The sequence below is a fragment of the Siniperca chuatsi genome, linkage group LG2, assembly GCF_020085105.1.
Source record: "Siniperca chuatsi isolate FFG_IHB_CAS linkage group LG2, ASM2008510v1, whole genome shotgun sequence".
NCBI classification, from domain to species: domain Eukaryota; kingdom Metazoa; phylum Chordata; class Actinopteri; order Centrarchiformes; family Sinipercidae; genus Siniperca; species Siniperca chuatsi.
In genome coordinates this window covers 10,146,203-10,164,843 of record NC_058043.1, presented here as the reverse complement: position 1 = coordinate 10,164,843, position 18,641 = coordinate 10,146,203, and the positions used below count along the sequence as shown (strand labels likewise).

At 37.0% G+C, this 18,641-nt stretch overlaps 1 protein-coding gene and 1 long non-coding RNA gene across 3 annotated transcripts in view; one reads left to right on the top strand and one right to left on the bottom strand.

The window, feature by feature from the left end:
* Nucleotides 1–18,641, top strand: part of tafa3a (TAFA chemokine like family member 3a) — a 98,771-nt gene that overhangs the window by 44,296 nt on the left and 35,834 nt on the right. Inside the window, exon 2 of the mRNA XM_044215036.1 lies at nucleotides 15,935–16,047. Coding sequence (XP_044070971.1) covers nucleotides 15,936–16,047 — 112 coding nt within the window. The 5' untranslated portion in view covers nucleotide 15,935. The remainder of the gene's footprint in view (nucleotides 1–15,934; nucleotides 16,048–18,641) is intronic.
* Nucleotides 2,314–17,965, bottom strand: LOC122884741. Of its 2 annotated transcripts, none has more exons than XR_006379955.1 (3): nucleotides 17,146–17,965; nucleotides 3,052–3,149; nucleotides 2,314–2,375 (listed from the first exon to the last, which is right to left on the bottom strand). It is a non-coding gene; the product is annotated as an uncharacterized LOC122884741 (long non-coding RNA). The 2 variants fall into 2 exon arrangements; XR_006379957.1 differs by having other exon boundaries at nucleotides 3,052–3,146.

The window sequence follows — 18,641 nt, the reverse complement described above, 5'->3', positions numbered from 1 at the left end:
GTGGCGAGTTATTGAACCAGAAATAACTATAAAACACAGCAGAATTGAAAATCTCTTGCACTCTTGTTCTCTCTGTCTATCTTACTATCTTAAACACACAGTCTTAGCCACAAATTACCAGTCAGAAAAATAGTGTGAATGGAAGGCAATTTGTTCACCAGATGTCTAGGAGCCATTGTTAAATAGTGCAGACTAATAGGTCTTCCAACAATGTTGCTGTTGTCCCTAGGAGCACAGTGGGGCGAGCTTTAATTGATTGGTTGAAAAACACAACTGAGGGAGTATGCCACACTCTTTTTGCTACATAATATTGACTGAATGAATGCATTTTGGACTTCCTTCCAAAATGCCACACCTTCTTCATGTTTTTTATATATATATATATATACACACATATATATACACACACGAATATATATATATATATATACACTTTTATATATATATATATATATATATATATATATATATATATATATATATATATATATATATATACACTCAGTTGAGCCTATATCAACATCTTGATCAACTCGGAACTTCTTGGGTTATTGTGGCTGGACAATGAGAGGAATCTATTCAGAGAGATTTCAGTCAGTAAATCAAAGTAAAACTGTAAAAATGGAACAAATTTAAATTGAGGGCAGCATGTCCCCCCACCCCCAGTTGAAATTACACCCTTGTGTACAATACAGAAATATAAGGAAAATGATTGGCAGTAATGTGAATTATATTTGATTTGTAGTTAATGGGCTAAAGCATGAAAACAGCCTGTGTGGTCATTCAAGACTACAAGTAATGAGGCTCAGTTAATAACCCGATTGGCAGGGGAGAATGAATATATAATATCATTATCTCACCTTTCTGTATATACCAAGCCTGAACCGGCAAGTTGAACACATTTTTAATTAAATTTATTTTAGATTTTGGAGCAAAGAAAAACATAAATGAGTAGGAGTATGCCTTGGTTTTCAATTCGCTAATGTTATTTCTGCCTTCCTCGTATGATGCTGTTGTATTTACATACTTACAACATCTTGTACATGCCAACTGAGCCATATGCTGCAGTGTTAATTGCACTATTCCCTAAGAAGTTATAATTTTGTCAGGTAATCAGTCCTGCTGAGTTAAAGCTGTCGCTGGCAGGCTGTCTGATGCTCATCTGTCACTTGTGTGATTTTCCGATGGCAGTCAGTTGTGTAATGCACAAATCTTTGTCTTGTTTTAAGTTATCTGTAGGATTGCAAGGGATTTGTGGGTACAAAAACATGCTTGTGGCAAATTCTATCACTTTATGGAAATGGACATTCCCTCGATCCATTCATCTAGGGATTTAAGTAGCACGCTTTCCCATTACAATCCTTTTGCAAAATAGCATTTTGGATTGGCAACTTTTTTGCTTCCAAGACACTTCTGCGTTTCACCTCATTATTATCAGGAAAAAAATTTAAAACAAGGAACAGAAATACATGTCAGACATCTTCCCACACGCAGGAGAGGATGGCAGGAGAACTAATTATCACCGCAAAGACTGCTGTAAGCATTCATTTCACCCCTCCATTAAATGAGGTTTCTCAGATCCAGAAGCCAGAGAACAGCAGTTCATCACAGACTCTCACTGATCTACATAATATTAGGTTGATGTTTTCATTTTGTCTCAAACACCCATTACTTTTACTTTAATTTAGACATTAAAAGCTCAGTAGTTTCTCTTAATTGTCCTAACACTCAAAAATAAGTGTTAATAAGAGTTTTCCGAGTCCGATTTCTTCCAGTATAGTGTAGTTATATTGTTTTATTTATATATTGCATGGTAAAACTAGAAAAGTCTGCAATCAGTGTCCGTCACTAAAATATTATTTCATACATGGATTTAACTGTCATCACAAAGAAAAGTTTTACTATGTTAATTGTAAAGATTGAACTCTTTTCATTCATTCAAATACATTTCATTCTTGTATCAAGCTTACATTTAGCCATACCTTTAACTAGAGCTGAACTATTTTTTGATAATTATTTAAGTCAGTATTTAAGCAAAAATGCCAAAAACTCCCTAGTAATAGCCTCTCAATTGTAAATATTTTCTGCTTTTCTCTGTTTTATATCATTGTTAATTAAATAGCAGGAGGAAAGAGAACATACAGTAGAACAATGCAAAGTCCACACTGAGATTTAAAATAATAGTAATGATAACAGTAATGGTAGTGGTAATAATATTAATATTAATATAATAATAATAATAATAATAATAATAATAATAATAATAATAATAATAATAATGACAATTATAGCAGCAGTTGTCAAGCAGGAACATGGGGGCAGTAGGAGGCTTGCCATTGTAGATCCAGACTCTACAGCTCCGGAGGCAAGAATACCTGCAAAAACGACAAAAGGAGAGAGGAGAGAGATGAGAAAGCACAAAACTACGGGAGTATAAACAAGACAAAAATGGGCAGATTAATTAATAATTAAAATAATCATTAGTTGCAGTCCTACCTATAACCTCATATATTCTATTACCTCTCAGTGAAAGAGTTTTGCTGTAAATCATCAGAGGAGCATGGTTTTAGATCTCTAGCCTCCTTCATTAACCTCATTGCTTGTGGGTCTGTCATTATAAACTCATGTTGTGCAGCCAAACATTGTTCAAACCTACAGAACTTTATTTTAAATTCTAGTGGACATCCCAAATTTTCCAAAGATACCAAATATATCAGGCAGAATTTTTTAGAAATGTGTATAAAATGATGCACAAGACTAATCTAGAATATTTCCATTTGATGGAATGATACAGCCGTAAAAACATGTCTTGGATTTGAATGTTTCACTCAGTGCATCAACAAAATAGCTGGAACAAGCTCATACACAATATGCAGTATATGATACTGTCGGACAATGTGAAATTAGATGATTTTTACAACTATAAAGCTGGTAAACAAAAAGGGGAAAACTGTATGTTAAGGACTTGACATAGATAGCAAGTGTCACATAATGTAAAAAATATGAAGTCTGAGTGTTACAGCAGGACCTTAACTTAAGATTTTACTTAACTGTACTGATGTACTACATTTCAGCAGACTCCATGTTTTCCATGTCAGTGTAATAGCTGTTTATGAAACTGAGGGAAGGCTTGGCCCGGGGCATGCCTGCTGGTACACAACCAACTCTGTGTCATATTTAGAGAAGAGGTAAACAAAAACGCCTAACATAAACAGCAACATTGGTTTTGTTTTGCCCTCCAACCACTGCAACCACCTCGAGCTCGTCCACTCTGTGTCATGTATCAGCTGTAAACAGACTCCTCTGTCTTAGTAGTTCCATTTACTCACTGCTGCTACAAGGCAATAAGTGCTCTGGGGGACGTTTGTGGTGTGAAAGACTGTGTGAGTCTGTGTGCACATTTACGTGTCACTTATGTCTATCCGTTAGGTCGTTGTTACCTAAAGTATTGGACTAATTAAAATTTTCACCTGATAACGGCACTAGATGAAAAGTGAAGGGATCACCAAAATTATTACAATTTATCCTGAGGAGGGACATACGTGTGTTTAGCTAATGTCACTGCAATCCAATAGTTGTTAAGACATTTCACTAAAAGCCACAAATGTGAACCTCATGGTGGCGCTATAGGAAAAGTCAGGGGATTCATCTTCTGGGCACCATGAATGTCTGTACAAAATTTTATGGTAATCCATTCAGCAGATGCTAATATTTCAGTCTGTCAGTCAGTCCGACTGACATTACCTTCCCTATAGCGCCATGCTCCATGCTAGCATGGCTAAAAAAGGAAAGAGAAAGTTAGTGGTTCCTTGCTCGTCAAAACAAGATTAGCTAGTTCTATGTGGTGATGATGTCTCCTTGTGTAAAAGCCACATCTAGTCAGCTCCTGTTTGTTCAGAACGCTTGAAACTGTAGGCTGGGTTTTTCACCCTGCATCCTCTCTCCTCTAACCTGTGTGGTTAGAAATGCTACAAAAACACTAGGTTAGAGAAAGATCATTGTTTTGGTAAAAGACCATTGGTGTGTGCCAAATCCATACTGCATACTACATAAACAGGTTTTAGTATATAGTGTGTTCACACAGCCGATTTTTGAGTGCGCTGTTGATGGATACTATTCTCCCACAATGCAGTGCACAAAGGAAATGGAGGAGCAGCTCAGAGCTGGAAAAAACAGCTCCAGAAAGAACAAAAAAAGTAATCGGTCTTAAGACATGATAATTGTTAATTGGCAGTGACATTCAAGTCATAGTTTGATGTTGCACATCCCTTCCTGTAAGTACAAAGCACTTATGTTGATTTTTTTGTAACTGCTAAAACAATTTACTATGACAATTAGTATAGTACATACTGTGTAGAATTAGTATGTAGTATAGAATTGGGACACAACGCATGATCTTTCCATAACCTTATCCAAGTGCTTTGAGTTGCCTAAACATAATCATGAAAATATTAAATCATATAATATAATTAATTAATATATAATTAATATATTAAATATACGTTCAGTTTGAGTCTTTGCAGATTCATTCATTAAAACATTTTCTCAATATATTGATAAAAAAAGTAATCTGGAAAGCATTATGTTTTGTTCAAAATATATTTGATGTCATAAATTAGAAGTGCATAAACATAATTTTTAGGAGACAGGGTTGAGTCAGCAGGCATCAAAACATCAGGCCTGTGGACCTGCTGTGGACAAACCTAGGAACATAACAAGTTATCCAAACTGCAACCAAACTGATCATCACACTAAACGTGTATGTGTGCCTCCAGCATGTAAAAATCAGCCTTAACCTATCACAAAATAGGTTTACCCTGATCAGGCCATTTTGTGATGAGCCACCTGGTCTCAGTGTCACATCCATAAGGTGGAATAATTTTCCTGTTAACCAGCTCCAACAGGCCACCTGAACACTACCAGACACAAGATGGAAATTGTAGTATTAGATGCTAGAGTAGATTTAAATCTTGTTTGGAATAAAACCTGGCATTTTTCTGCCCAACCCAAAAATCTACAAACAGTCACAGACATTTCATTTTCATCAAGCAGGGCAGCATGCACTCAAATTCAAATTATTTCTGGAGTTCAGCTGTCCGAGCAGATTTATTATTTTTCTCACTTTCTTGCTATCAATAACTGCAAATAAGTAGAAATATTTAATATTGGTCTAATATTCTCCTCTTTTTTTTAAAAAAAAAAAAAAAGGTAAACAGAAGAAGTTAAAGGTAATAAACTGAAAGTGAGGTGAAACTGTCGGGCTGTTCTCCAGAGCAGGACTCACATTAGAAGTACTGTATATGTGTATATGAAACAGTGCTCCAAATTTGTTCTACCGAAGTGAAAAATCTTTTGTTTAATCAAGTTACCACTGGACTGGTGTTGGAGGCGGTATGTGTTAGTGTTAAACTAAACTACAGGAAGACCAGTTCCAGTTCTGTGGGAGTTAATTTAACTGGTTAGTCCACAATTAACAGACAAAAAGATCAAATTATTGGAAGAATCTGACACCTACATTGTTTCAATCCATGTTTGCTAGCTAGCAGTTCTTCCTCCTTGCTTTTGTTGACACATTGCTATATTTCTTGAAAAGTTATTGCCACCTTTTTTATCACATCACCTGCTTGTGTGTGAGCACTGCATATTAACTAAAACGGAACTCCCTCCGTAGCACTACCAGTGGTCCAAAACTTCGAAGGGTACATTTTATCAAAAGAAAACGCAGTTTTTTGTATTGACTTCAATGATTAAAAACCCAACCTCTTTCAAGAAATACAAAGTCAACACATTTGACATTATGTTTACATTTGTGTCTCAAAATTTCAAAATGTATCAAAATGTGCCTCGGCGGTTGTTGTCAAACTTGATTTTTCAGAGGATATTTAGGCTTAGACAGATGCGTATTTGTAGGCTGAGTTTGTCTTGATTGACAAGTGTCTCGGCCTGTCACAGTCAGCTCTCATGGTTGCTTGTTTGCCTCAACTCAGGTCCACCCAGGCGCCAACCCTTTTGCCCAAAGTTGGATCACTGGGCTTCAACACCTGACCAGATGGAAATTAGTGTAAACCTAAACCCCAAGGCTTCAAATAGTCCCTTTAGAAATCTATTGGTGATGCTGCAGACACTGTCAATGTTTGTCTACAGCCTGTGTGCTCATAACATCCTGATTGCATCTGCTGTCTGATACTATACAGAATTAGAGCCTCCTGTTAAGATCTCACCCAGCTCTGGCTGTCAGTACAAAGGCAGTCACAGCAAAATATCTCCCTCATATGCAAGCCTCTGCCAGATAAGCAAGAGTTGATCTCTTTGCATGAAACCAAGCATTTTACTAATTTGAGTGGCTGCACTGGAACAGAGTTCAAAGCGGAGCTGTGATTTGTGACTGCTTTCTCACGAGGGATGAGGCCAGTTCTGTTGGCAGTAACATGAGCCACTGATTGCATTGCTTGTTCCGCTCTCCACAGGCCTCTCAGATGGAGATGGAGAGTATTGCTGGACAACAGCCTTCTGAAAGTACATGAAGATTACTGAGCTGAGCACATTAACACAGACCACACAAACAGCATTACTCACCTCCCAGGTAGCAGGATGACAGCAAGTGGGAGAGAGGGAGACAGAGAGAGTAAACAGACTTCATTTGTTCTAGCTGTCTCCGATCTAAATTGGTATTATAAATTGCAATGTGTTTATACAGGGTTGCCAACTCTCACACTTTTGGCATGAGACGCCCGCTTTCAGGCTCTGTCTCCTGCTCTCACGCTGCTCAAACAACTCTCACGCGAGGAAGCCACAAAGCCACTCCTTTGTGAAAAAATATTGCTGTGCACACAAGACAAAGTCTGAACATCAGGCTTTTATTCACATTTCAGCACCAATACTGGTCCATAAACATTACAGCGAGTGCAAAGGACACATTTTGCATGGCTTTAGTTTACCCAGATGCACATACAGACCTCAAAACCACAAAAGCCTTTCATTTATGTTAATGAGTTTTGCCTCATACACTTTGCTCTACAATTTCACACCAATTACAATTTGAAATGTCCATAAAAATACAACTTTTAATGTGATTAAGGCTCACCAATAATCCCTTACATAAAATTACCATGGTATTATGATGGTAACAGATGGTATTTTCAGTTTTACCATGGTACTTCTGGCCAATGCACCCAGCACTGCACCATGGTATTGACAATGGTTCTGGCATTGGTACAAAGAGTGTACAATGGTACAGCAATGTAACAGTGGTACATGGCACTTAAGTAGTCTATTGTGTTAAAAAATGGTATGGTGCCAGATACAGCAACATCCATAAGTATACAGTACAAAACAGTATACTCTCCAATGATATTATGAATTCTAGTCATACTGAATTAATGGCCAGTGGCAATAATATTTATAAGTCAATTAATTGTCAGAAGACTTTTTTTTAAAAAACAAAAAAATTCCTAGTTCCAGCTTTAGGCGTTGCTGCTTGCCTTTGTCTAATGTGATATTAAACTGCATAACTTTAGATTTGGACTGTTTCTCAAATAAAACAAGTCATTTGATGACAGCACCTTCTCTCTAGGAAATTGTGAATTGTGATGGGAATTTCTCACTACATTCAGACATTTTATAGATTAAATGACAAGAAAATAATCTGCAGATTAATTGATAGTAAAAATAAGTCATTTTATATACATATATATTATTTTTTTGTTGTTGAAAAATTTAATTATTTTTTTCAAGTCAGCAATCAAAATTGAAGTTGAAATTGAATTGAAATTTATTTTGCTTCAATGCACAAAATGGTTTAATTTATCACATTTGTTAAGCTTTTTCTTGTGCTCAGTGCATACACTGTAGGTCAACTGCACCTAATTTTGCAGTTCTCCCCATAAGAAACCTGACTGGTCAGTGCATCTCCCTGCCAACCAATCAAGAACCACTGTGCATTGGCCACATCATGTGGTAAATTCACTGGATCCTGGATCCTATCAGATCCATGTGTGCACATCATGATCGGATGTTTTAGAATAACGATTAAATTATATAGAATAGATACTTAAATATGTACTTAGTTATGATGTTATATCTATCTTCAATGAGAATAGTTAGCTAAATAAATGTACAGCCTAAAAACATTAACTTAGCTAATGCTAGGTAACTAACTGCTAGCCTACAGGGCTCATGATGTTAGCTATCACATACAGTGTCATTAAAGGAATAAAGTTAATGAATGATTAGCTAGATAGATAGAATAATACCATTTACACTATAAGGCTAGGGTGGATATTATAAACCTAATATAGTATTTGTTTGTCTTAGGTCATAGAATAAATATTTGATTTTATATAAAGATTAACATTTTCCCCACCCTCATTAGGAGACAGACAATAACACGTGCTTTGTGTTTTCAGGCGACAGTTCAGATGAGTGAGTCACAGTTTCCAAACAGAAATTAAAAAGTTGTTCTGTCTCAAAATGCGTTCAGTAAAACTTTTGTGGACGCTACTTCAGATTATACTTACATTTATCATGTATAACAATTTACAACCTTACTAATTGTTAAAAGTGTATACGCTGGTATTAAACGTGGATGGATAGATGGGAATAAAAAATATATATATTTCATCAAGGTATCAAGTCCAGTCAAGTTTCAACTACTGGCTAAACTCATGCCAAATGTCAGGTGTGCAGAATCACATTCATTGATTTAGCCTAAACCAAATGTGATTAGGTGGCTTACAGATTGATGCTAGCAATGGAAAAAACAACTGACAACTAAGCCTTGTCAGAAGCAAGAGTAATTTTGTTTTTGCAAAAGCTAATCAATCATAAGGACGATTGTGTGCTTTTTAGCATTGGGCAATACATTTTTTTCCCCCCAGTGGACACAAACATTATCCAGTGTAGACATCTATGATTACACTGAACCTTTGGCTGAAACTCATACTAGGCCTTACAATAACAAGGATTACACCAAAAATTTGTTTGAGAAACTCAGGATAAATTAGAGAATTTGTTTTGAACAATTTCTTCTTTGTTTGTAAACAGTTTGCAACTGTATTTGTGCTGGCGGAATCAATTGGCACTGTAACTGTTGTGATTCATGTTAAGCAGGGTAGCAGGGGAAACAAAGGATTGGACCCAAACGCAGACACAGGTGGCAGAGCAGGTGCAGTTCAATGATTTAATAAAATACAAAAGGCTTACAAGAGTTTTAAGGCAGTAGTCAATACCAGAGAAGCAGTCCAACCAAGGCAAACAAGTCCACAGGAACAGGCATCAAACTGAAATCCAGAAATTCAGGCAAGGTCCAAGGAAGATTAATCCAATGGAATACAGTGGTAACCAATGCCAGTATGCTTGACAAAGGGACAAAGACAACCCGACAAAGAGACCTTCTTGGTTTTATGGCAGGTGCATAGCACCACTTACTGTACCGGAGTATGTAGCATGAGTTATGGTTAGATATGACTACATCCAAAAAAAACCCCATCCTATGTATCCTTCAGGTATTCCACAACAGCTTTCTGTGTGTCCTTTACTCCCTCTACTGTTGTTCCCAACACACCCTCAATGTTCCATTTTCTTTCTGCCTGACCTATCTTTTGATTTAGCCTTATCCTACCTTCCCTATATTTTCTACAGTGTAACAGTATATGTTCTATACTTTCTGTGATTTTACATTCAAAACATTTATCTGATTGACTTTTACCTAACAAAAATGTTTTATTTAACCCTGTGTGCTCAAACCTCAGTCTGGTTAAACCTGTCTCCTTCCTTCTAATCATACCCATTGCAGAGATTTCCGCACACTGTAATATTTCCTTCCACTACTATCCATGTCCCACCTGTCCTGCCATTTCTTCCTAATTTCTTTTTTGATCATCACCTTAGCTTCTCCTTTACCAAAGGGTATATTTATAACAACGCTCGCCCTGGTTGATTTTTTAGCTATTTTAGCTGTTCTCTCATTCCCTTTTATACCTACATGTGCAGGTACCCAGCAGAATCTCACATCTATCTGAAGCCTCCGCAATCTCAATTAACTTTGATACAATTCTAGCATTAAATTTTCTCTATTCAATTTCATATTTTGAATACTATAAAAAAGAGCTGCTATAGAATCAACACAACACACCACTCTGATTTTACTTCCTCTACCCACTGCAACCCTACAATAATCGCCATCATCTCTGCAGTGTAAATTGACAACTGATTAGGTAATCTTTTCCCAATACTTACAGTCATTGTTGGTATGTATATTCCTACCCTATCTTCTACATCTCTGGACCCGTCTGTATAAATATCTAGATAACTGCAATATTTGCTTTTTATGTATTGACTTGCCTGGTGTCCCTTCCCACTCTCTTCCCTTTCCCATACCTCAGTTTTTGGAAACAGCCAAATATGGATCTTACTGATAGGTGTAGAGGAGTTAAACCAGATATTAGATATTCTCTAATCTATATTCCTTGGATTTATCCTTTATTACCCAGCCATAACCTTTACCTTGTGTTAATCGGTCAATCCATGTTGAAATTGCATGTGTTATAATTTAGAGTATGTTTATATATAATATATGAATTGGACTGGGACCACATCTATTTGGAACATTATGGGGCTCCAGCATTAGGAATGACATGTTATGAGGTAATGTAAAAGATTAAGCTTTTCTTGGTTCTTTGGGTATTCTTGTAATGCTCCTCACCTTGATAAGTATTATATTCCCAACATTCCTGAATAACACACTTGGTAGGGTTTTCATTACCACGTCCACATAGACTACTCCGGCATGTAAGCATGAGTTTCTCTTCTCAGGTCTAAGGGCACTTCTCCTAACCTGGATTGCCTTAGTCAGTGTTGATCTCATTGCATTTTCTCATCTCATGTCCATTTTCATTAAATGTGTTTTAGCTGCTGCTCTATACACAAAGCATCTGTAATCTATTGTTGACCTCATCAGAGCCCTATAAATATACATCAATTGACAATTGCTTCCTTGATTTTACTTATCACACTTGTGGAATCTCATCCTCTTGCCCAGATGGCCCCCCATCATCTGCATACAGAGCTGGCCCAATTCTTTGGTCCAGATTCATAAAAATCTCATTAATCATAACATTAAATAAAACTGGACTAAGAACACTGCCCTGTTGAATTCCATTGGTAATTTCAAATTCCTCAGACATTTCTGATCCCATTTTAACTCTAAATCTTCTTTCTGATAGAAAATCCAATACCCAGTTATAGAACCTACCTCTCATTCCCATCTTATTCAATTTAATTAATAACCCTTCCTTCCACATGGAGTTGTAAGCCTTTTCAATATCAAAGAACACAATATTCATAAATTATTTCCTTTTAAACGTTTTCCCTATCTCATTGCTTACTTTCACAACAGCATCCATTGTAGAACGCCCTTTTATGAAACCGCTTTGGTATGGTGCAAAAAGTCCTCTGTTCAATGAAATATTTAAGTCTTCTGACTAATATCTTCTCCATCCACTTGCATAGGATGTTAGGTGGGTCTATAATTGCCAGTATTATTATGGTACTTTCCTCATTATCTTTTATGATACACACATCCCTATTTTCATTTAGAATCTTCTCTATGTTGTTTGTGGATATCATCTAAATGATCACCACTACGCACACTGGCAAACTTCCTTCCTAACACATTTGCCTTTTCCTTATCTGTTATTGCCAGTGTTCTGTCATCCTCTAATACTGGTATTTTAGCATATACTTTTTTATACTTATACTATACAGCATTGACCACACCTCTCCTATTTTAATGTCCCTCCCTATAGTAGAACAATAACTCCTCCATGCATTTCGTTTACTATCCTTAATTACTCTTTGAGCTTGAGCATTTTTCCTCTGATAATTAATTAAATTATCTTGGTTCAAGTTATTCCTTAATATTCTCAGTGCACTGTTTTGTTCTTTAATAGCTTCTGTACATTTATCACCCCACCATTGAACCGCCCCCCACCCCCAACTGACTTGAATGGTATGCTATTCAGTGCTATATCTAGTATAGTATCTGCATCTATTCCTCAGTATCACCCTCCATTGAAATTGACTCTGCTGATTTACAACATATTTCTTAAAATTTTTGCCAGTCGGCTTTTGCAAAATCCCACTTCTTGTGGGATGACTAGGCCTTTCTTGGAAATCTATTTCAACGTTTTGAAGCATATTATTGAAAAATAATCGCTCCCAATACTTTTTACATTCCATTCACAAGAGCTTGCCAGATTATTAGAAACTAAAGTAAGGTCAATACAAGACAATGTGTTGGAAAATATGTCAATTCTTGTGCCATTTCCATCATTTAAACAAACCAGCTGCCTAACGTCCATCAGCTCTTTCACTACTTCTCCATTATTGTCAGTATGCTTACTTCCCCCAAAGACTATTATGTGCATTGACGTCTTTGCACCATATTTCTTTCCTATTTCCTTGTCTCATTATTTCCTCTAAGGTTTCTAGGCTTACTGATTTACAAGGGTTATATAAGTTGATTACTACCAAATTCCCATCTGATTTATACATTTCAATAATCAGTCTATTTCTGTTGAAGTTGCTATTCTTCTAAATGATATCCCCTCCCTTACAAATGTTGCACAACCTCCACCTTGGTCTTTGCAATCAATCTATCTAAAGGTAATACCATTATAAGATTAACATTCTGAGGCCCTTCATCATTATTAGCACTCAACATACCATGTATATATTCAGCTTTCAGATCTTTGATGCCTAGAAACTCTGCTGCAGCTTCTACCACTGTTTTGATTCTGTCACTTTTCCTTTGTCGCGTAGCAACATTAACAACACATAAAAGCTATAAAGCTCTCCTTTTCTACAATCAAGGTGTTCTCCTCAACTTTACACTTATGATTGCTGTGGAGGTGTTTATCTTCCTGGCTGAGATATCCTTATGCCTTAACTCTGGGGTACTACATGCCTCACTTTGTCACTCAGGTTTTCCTGATACAAAATCAAGCATAATACACCAATAGAGTGTAAAAAAGTAAAGTAAAGTAAAGTGCCAATTCTCTTTAATGCCTCTGCATATGTCACCTTATTCACAGCCTTGTACCTCTGTACTTCTTTAGCTTGTTTCTGGACCAACCATCCAGCATATGCAGCACTATGCTCACATCCACAATTGCAGCATTTTAACTTAACATCATTATTACATTTTCTCCTCCGCATTTCGCACACCCTTGTCTCCATTTACATTGTTGTGTTGTATGTTTCATTCTCTGACATTTGAAGCACCTTAACAGTTGTAGAGTGTAGTCCCTCACTTTGTATTTGATCCAGCCCATTTGGACTTCAGTAAGCATTATCTTCTCAAAAACAAGTAGTACAGACAAGCTATCTGATTTAACACCACTTTTATTTGTTTGTAGCCTTTTGGCCTCTAGTACTTTTCCACCTTGTATCTTGTTCTTCACATCCTCCATGGACATTTCCAGAGGTACATTTGAAATCACTCCTCTAAACTTTGTTGCCATTCCTGATACATGCACTTTAATCTTTCCACCATCAAGGTTATTTATTTTCAAAACCATTTCCTGCTGCTTTTTATTTACTGCTGAAATTAGAATTCCTCTGTTACTCTGCAGTTTAGCATATTTAATTTTCCCTATTTCCTTCTCAATTGCTTTAGTCACCTGAACTGGATGAAAGTGGCTTTTATCATTAACTATTACATTCTTGTGAGTGTAATAGTGATTTTCCACTCTTCCTGCTTGTCATCATCAGGCCAACTGTTCCCACTAGGTTTAGCTCTAACCTCCATATCTGAATGCCACCTGTCCACCATCACCATCTGAACTATAACCCATTGCTACACTCGCGGTATAGTTTGACTGCAGTCCGCCATCCCTCCGTCCAAACTAATTTCGTGGTGTCACCAGCCCACTCACTTCCGTCTCTACTCAGTCGCTAAATCCTCCGAAGTCGGACTTCTGACAAATAGACCAGAGAAGCACACAGACTAAATACACTCAGGTAAAGGGAGATAACGAGACACAGGTGAAACTAATCAGGGCGGAGCAAACAATCATAACTCGCGGGAAAAGCAAAAAACTACCAGACACATGAAGGGAAAAGAGCATTTCAAAATAAAACAGGAAATACTATACATAAACCCTCAAACCATAACAGTAGCATTGGGCTTAAATTCATTTAAAATAAAATCCAATTGAATTTCTCCACTAGATTAGACAACATTTTTACCCTTTCTGACCATAGCCAGTTTATCACGTTGACATTTGATGTTGGAACCGTTTTGCTATAATAACAACAATATTTTTCATTTTCTCTTTTTTTGTTACCAGGCTACACAAATTCAAAATTGGCTTGTGGGCTGGCTGAAGTGAGAAAGGCGATGCAACAGAAACTCAGTAATAAGCACAAAATCAGTTACAGTCAAAATCAGATCTCGAGTGCTGAGGTATTCCTGTGAGAAAATAATAAATCACTTATATATTGAATGGATTTTTCTGTTAAAGTTAAAAAACAGGATTACAATTAAAGTGTATTTGTTTTTTCTTCTGTTTGAATTAGATAAATGTTCATTTAATTCTAATTTTGATATTTTATAATAGTTTGGTACAATATCATGGTATTGTTATGCCAAAGAAATACAGTGGCATGGTAATTTGGTCACAACCATGATGGTACAATTCCATAGTAATACCATGGTATACCTTCCATGCAGTGTATTGCTACCATCATGATAGTGACCAAATTACCATGCCAGTTTTTTTATGGTATTAGCATGGTACTGAATGTAATCCGGGATTTGCCGAAACTTTAATAGGAGATGAAATTTAGTTTGGTGCTTACAGCTGTTTGATAAAACTCAGAAGAAATAATCCTACAAATACCTCCATCCATCAAGATAGTTTGGGGGGTTTGGAATAGAATGGAATTTAATTTGAGCATTTAAATAAAGCATTTAAAATTCAACATATCTTGTTGTTGTTGAACGTTGGCAACCCTGGTTTGTAGTTCATAAAAGGATCACTGAATGTGTTTGCAAGTTTGTCGCACAACACATACAGTACATGTCAATATATATCATTACACATGAATGCATGAATGTTTGTTGAATCAACATGAGACAAATCAACACTCTTTCCATTCTGTCTATACTGTGATGTTTACTCCCCCCAAGCATTTTGTTCTCAGGACTGTCATCATTACATTCAATAAAGAGTTATTAAGGAGGGAAAAAAGCTTTCCCAACTAATGAGCTTGCTAACTGACAATAAGTTCACACAGTTAATTCAGAAGATGTATTTGTATCATCAATCCTGTCTCATAAATGTCTGCAAATCATTCCTCTTTTCTGGAACAGTTTATACTCCAACAGAGGAGGTTAAATAAAGCTGGATCGTGCACAGCTAATAAACTATGATAGCTTCCTCCATTTTGGACTCTGCCCTCTGTTCCCAAAGGTCAGCACTGTCAAGACGACTTGCTTTCTTCAACGATGCAGATTTGCATGTCAAAGTTGAACTCAGTGTATAACAATTAGTGCAGATTTACTTCACCGCTGTGAGCGAATCCACTGCTGCGATTGTGTGTGACCGAGCCTTAATAGAAAGCTGTCGTTGTTGTTGATGTGTTGTTATGGTACCTATTTAAATTTCCTGGCAGTGTGTAGCTACATTCAGGAACCCTGTTGTGTGTGGCCCTCCGCAGTCTTATCCTTAACACAGCAAAAGCATCCAGTTAAAGCTCTGTAGATCCAAGCTTTGTGATTTCAGGAGTTACTCTAATTGACCACCTCTGACTGCCAAGCCAAAGCTTTGGGAGCTTGTTGGCATGAGCCCAAGTGAGCCAGCCTGCACATCTGAATGTTCATGTGATGCAAATTTGGCTGACCATTGATGATTTTTTGTCTTCTTTTTTCCAGAATGCGGGAGAGGGAGCTACAGAGCATGTGCAGAAAGGCTCTGCTGCTGACTGTCTGTATGGTGTCTCTCTGGGGACAACTGACCAGCGCATCATCACACAGAAGCCACATAGGTACAACACTGCATGTGCTCCTCATTGTTATTCTTTCAGGTTATCTTGCCCTGAACAACCAAAGTCTGCTACTACTGACTCAACAGCTCCACTGGACAAGCTGAGGTTTTAAGAAAAGTACTGTTGTAATTATATTAATTTGTATTTTCCCTATTACAGTCATTGCCCATGAAAAGTCTAAAAAGACTGATTGAAAAAACAGTTTTTAATGTATTTTGGAAAATAATGGGAGCTTTTGACTTCCAGGAGGGCAAGAAAACAGACAGCAGCATTATCAGACTGTGGCAAATACACTGGCAGGATAGGTATTTCATGGACATTATGGCATTCGGAAGAAAAACAAACAAAGAAATACATGTATTTAATACTGGCATGATCTGTCTTGCTGAATAGACTTTAATGCCCATTGTTGAGGGAAGACAGACTCATTGATTGTCCCTGCATACATACATTTATTCATGACTTACTTTTCCTGGTGATTTAAACCAACAACTCCTCAGTCATCAGCCATGCATGTGGAGTCATTAAACAGACTCTGTTCCTGTTTACTGCTTTTAGAGAAGGGAAATACAGCATTTAAAGCTCCTAAAAATAGAATTGTACATTTTTACAGATATTTTTTACCCTGAACAATAAATCATCTCAATAAATTACAGTAAGATGAATCATAACAAATATGATACAACTTATACTGTATCAGTACATCATAACACATCATGTGTAGGGTGATTTGAATGGACTGAAGTTGAGTTCACTCACTGACTGCATTCTGAATAAATTGTAGCAGCAATCACAGTATATCACAACTAGTTCTTTACAGCCCAGGTCAGTCGCATGTGCTGGCCACAGGTCACCTCACTGACATTTTTAAAAGAAGATATAATTAGCGGAGCTTTCTTGGTTTCTCTGCTCAACAGCAAAGCAAATATGTACTGTAAGGTTGTGTTTTGTGCACATGGGAATTCAGCAGTTTAGCAGTCATGCAAGTCAAGCGTGACATGGAAAAAGTAACACCAGTACAGTAAGTGTGCATTCATCTGTGTGTGTGTGTGTGTGTGTGTGTGTGTGTGTGTGTGTGTATGTGGCAGGGAACAATACCTTTCAAAGAGATTTTCCTTAATGGAGAGATGGCCTGATCCCTGGGTGTATCTGTAGAAACTATGACTACACATTGAAATAATGAGCCTTATTCCACTGGAGGACAAATAGCACACAATGGCTGGAGGGAAACGGCTCCATGTTAGCTGAAAACAAAAACATGACCAGCAAAAGACTTTTATAGGGCATCAAAATCCAGAGCTATAAAAGGATAGACTGCACAGTGAGAGGATGCACATAATATAAAACAAAATGCATCAGAACGCGTTCCCCTGTGAGGTGTGTTTCAAATCAATTCGAAGACAGAAGCGGAAAAAGCTGTGTCAGCAGAATTAACTCTCTGTCAGCCTAATTTTTGACTTCACCAGCTGCTGAATAATTTTAATAGCCTCATTTTAGATCAACCCTTGGAGAGACTACGGGACATGGGAGGCGATTGAATGTTGTATGAGTTTGGGTATATGTGTTAGTAAAATGTTTTTGTTCCATTTTTTAAAAACATTGATTGGCCTGAGGAGGGCACCACCACATTTCATTTTCTGTTGCTGTGTCCCAAATCCACAGAAGATATTTTGGCATGTCATGGCAGGAAAAGCTCATGTTTAGTCTGCACTTAGGGGGGCCAAGGCAGTGGGTGCCTGCGACTGCCCCAGCCTAATTCCCACAAGGGCAGAAACATGCTTACAGTGAACATGCTTGCATGGATTACTGGGACAAATGGAACATCGTCATTGTTAATGTAATTAATTACACTTGTGGGTTTCTTGCTATGATGAGCTAAAATATCAGCTTTGGAAAAGGTCTGCAAGCTGTCCATACTACATACTGTGCATGGTGATGAAATATCTCTTTAAGTTTTAAATCTATGATTATTTTCGATTTGTACAAAACAGTAGTTAGTTTGATTTTTAAAACTAATTGTAAAAACAGTATACTATGACAAATAATATAGTACATACTGTATACAATTAGTATGTAGTATGTATGCATACTGACATCTCTGAGTATGCTTTATACAATAATTCTGTCCCTTTTTCAGTGTGAGCACACAATAGTCAAAACCCTGTTAGATTAAGTGTGTAATATGGATGTGGGATGCAGTGTGTATGTTATGCTCAGCATCTTTAAAAGCAGTGAAAAGCACATTCTCCTACTCTTTTCCTCATGAATACAAACAAGAAACACAAGATAAAATATACTATAAAGTAAGTGGACACCCCTGTCCATCCCTTAGTTCACATGAATGGAAATGCTACAGCATACAATGATATTTTAGACAACAGTGTGCTTTAAAGTTGTGGTAACAATTTTAGAAATGCTCTTTCCTGTTTCAACATGACAACGCCCCCATGCACAAAGTGAGGTCTATAAAGAATGGTTTTCTAAGTTTGGTGTGGAAGAACTTGACTGGCCTGCACAGATCCCTGACCTCAGCCTCATTGAACACCTTTGAAATGAACTGGAACGCCGACTGCGAGCCAGGACTTATCACCCAA